Source organism: Carlito syrichta, unplaced genomic scaffold (assembly GCF_000164805.1).
Source record: "Carlito syrichta isolate Samal-C Ts95f unplaced genomic scaffold, Tarsius_syrichta-2.0.1 Scaffold103338, whole genome shotgun sequence".
NCBI lineage: Eukaryota > Metazoa > Chordata > Mammalia > Primates > Tarsiidae > Carlito > Carlito syrichta.
The window spans coordinates 30,157-33,809 of record NW_007047434.1 but is presented as its reverse complement, the minus strand read 5'-3'; the positions used below and the strand labels follow the sequence as shown (position 1 = coordinate 33,809).

General features: G+C 46.8%; 1 protein-coding gene across 1 annotated transcript; it reads right to left on the bottom strand.

Annotated features, from left to right (window-relative positions):
• Positions 1-7: 7 nt before the first annotated feature.
• Positions 8-1,630, bottom strand: MSL2 (MSL complex subunit 2). The gene has a single exon (XM_008065317.1). The coding sequence runs from the start codon at positions 1,552-1,554 to the stop codon at positions 43-45; it is 1,512 nt and encodes a 503-aa protein (XP_008063508.1). The 5' UTR covers positions 1,555-1,630; the 3' UTR covers positions 8-42.
• Between the last annotated feature and the right edge of the window lie 2,023 nt (positions 1,631-3,653).

Here is a 3,653-nt window from a genome sequence, read left to right as displayed (position 1 = left end):
TGTAGCTATTTCCTACCAGGGTAGGCTCAAAGACCCACTGACTTAACAGTCGAATCTCATGTCTATAGCTTCATCCAAACTTTTATCGTCACGTGTACTGGCAGCTAAAAACGTCGTTACTGGGGACCCTGTGACGTTAATTACACTGGTGCTGGTACTAGCGTTACGCACAGCGATGCTAGTCACGTTAATGCCCAAAGTGAGCCTGGTCTGCTCCAAGGCCTTTTCTGGCACAGCAAACGCCTCCAGCTTCTTCTCCCCGTTGGCCATATAGGAGTTTTGGCAGCCACGACATATGCAATCTAAGCAGGCTTTGCGGTTAGAGTAGCAAGGGCAGCGTTGGCCTCGGCATGTAAGAACACTTGGATTTTGAGTAGCACGCCCACATTTACACCCTTTTTTTTCCTGGGGTTTTTTGTACACAGTCTTGGTAGGACTTCCTGGCATAAAATGATGACTAGGAATCTTCTCCTTGACTGCTTTGTCTTTTTTTAGAATACCTGGCTTGGTTTTAGAGTGAGATTTCTTGGATCCATGTTCATGACTCTTCTTCATGCTTTTAGTAGATAAAAGCACAGTTTTGCTGATCTTGGGTGTTGCGCCTCCATTGGGAACAGTCGCTATAGGCTGCAGAGAAATTTTGCTCTCCCTTTTCACGGTCACAGGAGCAGAAGCTCCCAGTGTCGGGCCTCGGATAATGGTAGAAATGGGAAGTGGCTGAACTTTCTCGCTGTCACTTTCTGATCTGGATCGCTTTCTATTCAATTTTGCTACCTTCGGAGTTGCTGCTGTACATGATAACCCATGAAGTGCAGGACTGGTGGACATAAAAACATTATGGCTAAGAGACTGGGACGAAAGCTGCAGAAAAGGGCCATTAGATACAGTGGCTTCCAAGTTCGGCTGCAAATTAGGGCAACAAACCTCTGTATTTGAAACAGTTTCCAAACTGCGGAGCACTTCCTCAACACTCAGTAACAGCGAGTCGCCCGGTTTTATATCTTCACTGAAACTGCAGATATCAATGCCTGTGGAGCACAAGTCAGTGGCGACCGTGTCACACACGGGTGGCAGACTGTCCGACAGATCCTCAGTTTTTATGTCAACAGTGTTGCACACATCAGTCGTGTCTGAATGTTCAGGCGAAGGAAGATTTATGCCCAACCTGTCTATCGAGAGCCCGTTGTAAGGAGGCAAGCCATTGATGACAGAACTGCCGATGGCAATGCTGAGGGTGCTCTCAGACATCGGAGACAAACCAGCCTGAGGATCAGTCGTGGGCTCTGAGGTCGAAGGCAAAGGGGAATGTGTCAAACACAAAGTGAAGGAGGAGTCGGAGGGCTTTTCTGTCTCCTCACCAAAGAACGACCCGTCGTTAAGCAAAGCCAAAATATCGGAAGAGCAGTCGACCGCTTCTATGATGTCCCGGGCCAGTGCAGTCTGCGTTATATATTCACACAGTTTTTTGTAGCAGTTCACCAGGATGCTCAACTGCTTGTTCTCCTCAAACTGCTCATAGTCTTTGCACCAGCTGCACGAGGGCTTCATCATCATCCTCTTGCCTTTACACGGTTTGCAGACATAGTGCTGGCAGGTGGAGTTGGTGGGTGCGATGGGATCCTGCAGTAAGTGTCCTAAGGGGGGAGAGGAGAGCCAAGAGTTTAGTAAAACGCCGTGCAGTCTCATGTGCTGGAGTGAACGCGACACCGTAAGTCGTCTACCTCACTCGAGATGGGCTGAACTCCCCAAGCCAGGTAACAAAAAGTGTCTCACAAGAAATGGGAAAAAAACTCAACAGCTCCCTGCATATCCCTGCCCTATTCCCCATTCCTTTATCTCAAACCAGAACCTGCTTTGATTCTGTGTCTCTCCCCCAAGCACTATGTTCTGGTCCACCTTCTCATCCTCTGCTCCAAAGGCTATAAAGTTAAAGAGGTGAAGATCAGTCGCCAAAAGCACCAACGAGGCTTAAAACCCTTGGGACCTCGACCTAATCATAATGTCACGGCATACTGAGCAAAATCACACTGGTTGTTTATTTCGTGCTGGACACCGAGACACAGACATAAGGGAGACTTAGTCCCTGCCGTCATAAAAAGAGTCTTGAGGGTGTTAATCAGTACAAAGGCATCTTCGCAGAAAAAAATAAAATTTCAGTTTTCACTGTATATATACGGATCATAAATTTTGAGGGCAAAAGATCAAAATACAGATCCAATGGAAGAGAACTATGTTCAAGATAAAAGAGAGTACTACTGAACCAAGTTCTTCTCCAAAAAAAAGACTAAGTACAAAATGATCTTGCTTAAACTTCAATGAAAAAAAGCTCAAGTTCTTCAGACAGAATTCACAACAACCAGGGCTTACAAACCACACAGATGCCCCAACCCTCGCTGCAGCAGCAGAACGAAGCGGTCCCTTGCCTTCACACGACTCCCAGTTATACACGGCCTGTACACAGGAATCCGGAGGGGAAAGGAACTAGACCCCAAGCACCACCGAATCCCAAAGCAGCAGCTACTCCTTGGCTCCTAATTCAGAGAAAAGGTGAGTAACGAAGCCAAAGCAGGACTCTTCATAAATCATACAAAAAAGTTCGACCACAACAGAAACTAGAAATCAACAGGAGAAAGAAAAATCAAGAGAATCCCCAATCATGTGGAAATTAAACATCCTAAGGGAAATTTGAAAACACTTATTGAATGAAAATGAAAACACAACATATCAAAATTTAGGGGATGCCTCTAAAGCAGTGTTGAGAGAGAAATTTAAAGCCTTAAAAGCGTTTAACAGGCCAGGGGCAGTGGCTTATGCCTATAATCCCAGCACTCTGGGAGGCTGAGGTGAGAGGATTGCCTGAGCCCACAGGTTCCAGACTAGGCTGGGCAATTCGGCGAGACCTCATCTCTACAATAAATCAAAAAATTAGCTAGGCGTGGTGGCATGTGCCTGTAGTTCCAGCTACTTGAAAGGCTGAGGCGGAAGAATCACCTGAGTCCAGCAGGTGAAGCTGTGGTGGCCGTGAGTGTGCCACTGCAATCCAGCCTGAGCAACAGAGTGAGACTCTCTGGGCCAAATTAACTAATTATTTAAAAGTCTATAACAGAAAATAAGGTCTTGAGCCAGGTCTGATGGTACCCACCTTTAGTACCACCTATTCTACCGGCAGACACGGAAGCATCACTTGAGCCCAGAAGTTCAAGTTCAGCCTGGGCAACATGGCAAGACCCCATCTCTAAAATAATAAATTTTAATTTTAAAAATAAAAGGCTTCGGCCGGGCTCGGTGGCTCAGCCTGTAATCCCAGCACTTTGGGAGGCTGAGGTGAGTGGATTGCCTGAGCCCGCGGGTTCAAGACCCGCCTGGGCAACTTGACAAAACCTCATCTCTACAACAAATCAAAAAATTGGCCGGGCGTGTTAGCGCGTGCCTGTAGTTCCAGCTACTTGGAAGGCTGAGGTGGAAGGATCGCCGGAGCCCAGCAGGTCGAGGCTGCGGTGGCCAGAAGTGGCCACTGCACTCCAGTCTGGGCGACAGAGTGAGACTCCAACTCAAAAAAAATAAAATAAAATAAAAGGCTTCAAGTCAGTAATGTAAGCTTTCTTTCACCTCAGTAGGAATCCCAAATGAAGCAGGATAAAGGAAGTAAGATT

What these genes read in the sequence shown, in the direction of transcription:
- MSL2 (XM_008065317.1), bottom strand. Translation starts at nt 1,554, where the DNA reads ATGATGATGAAGCCCTCGTGCAGCTGGTGCAAAGACTATGAGCAGTTT.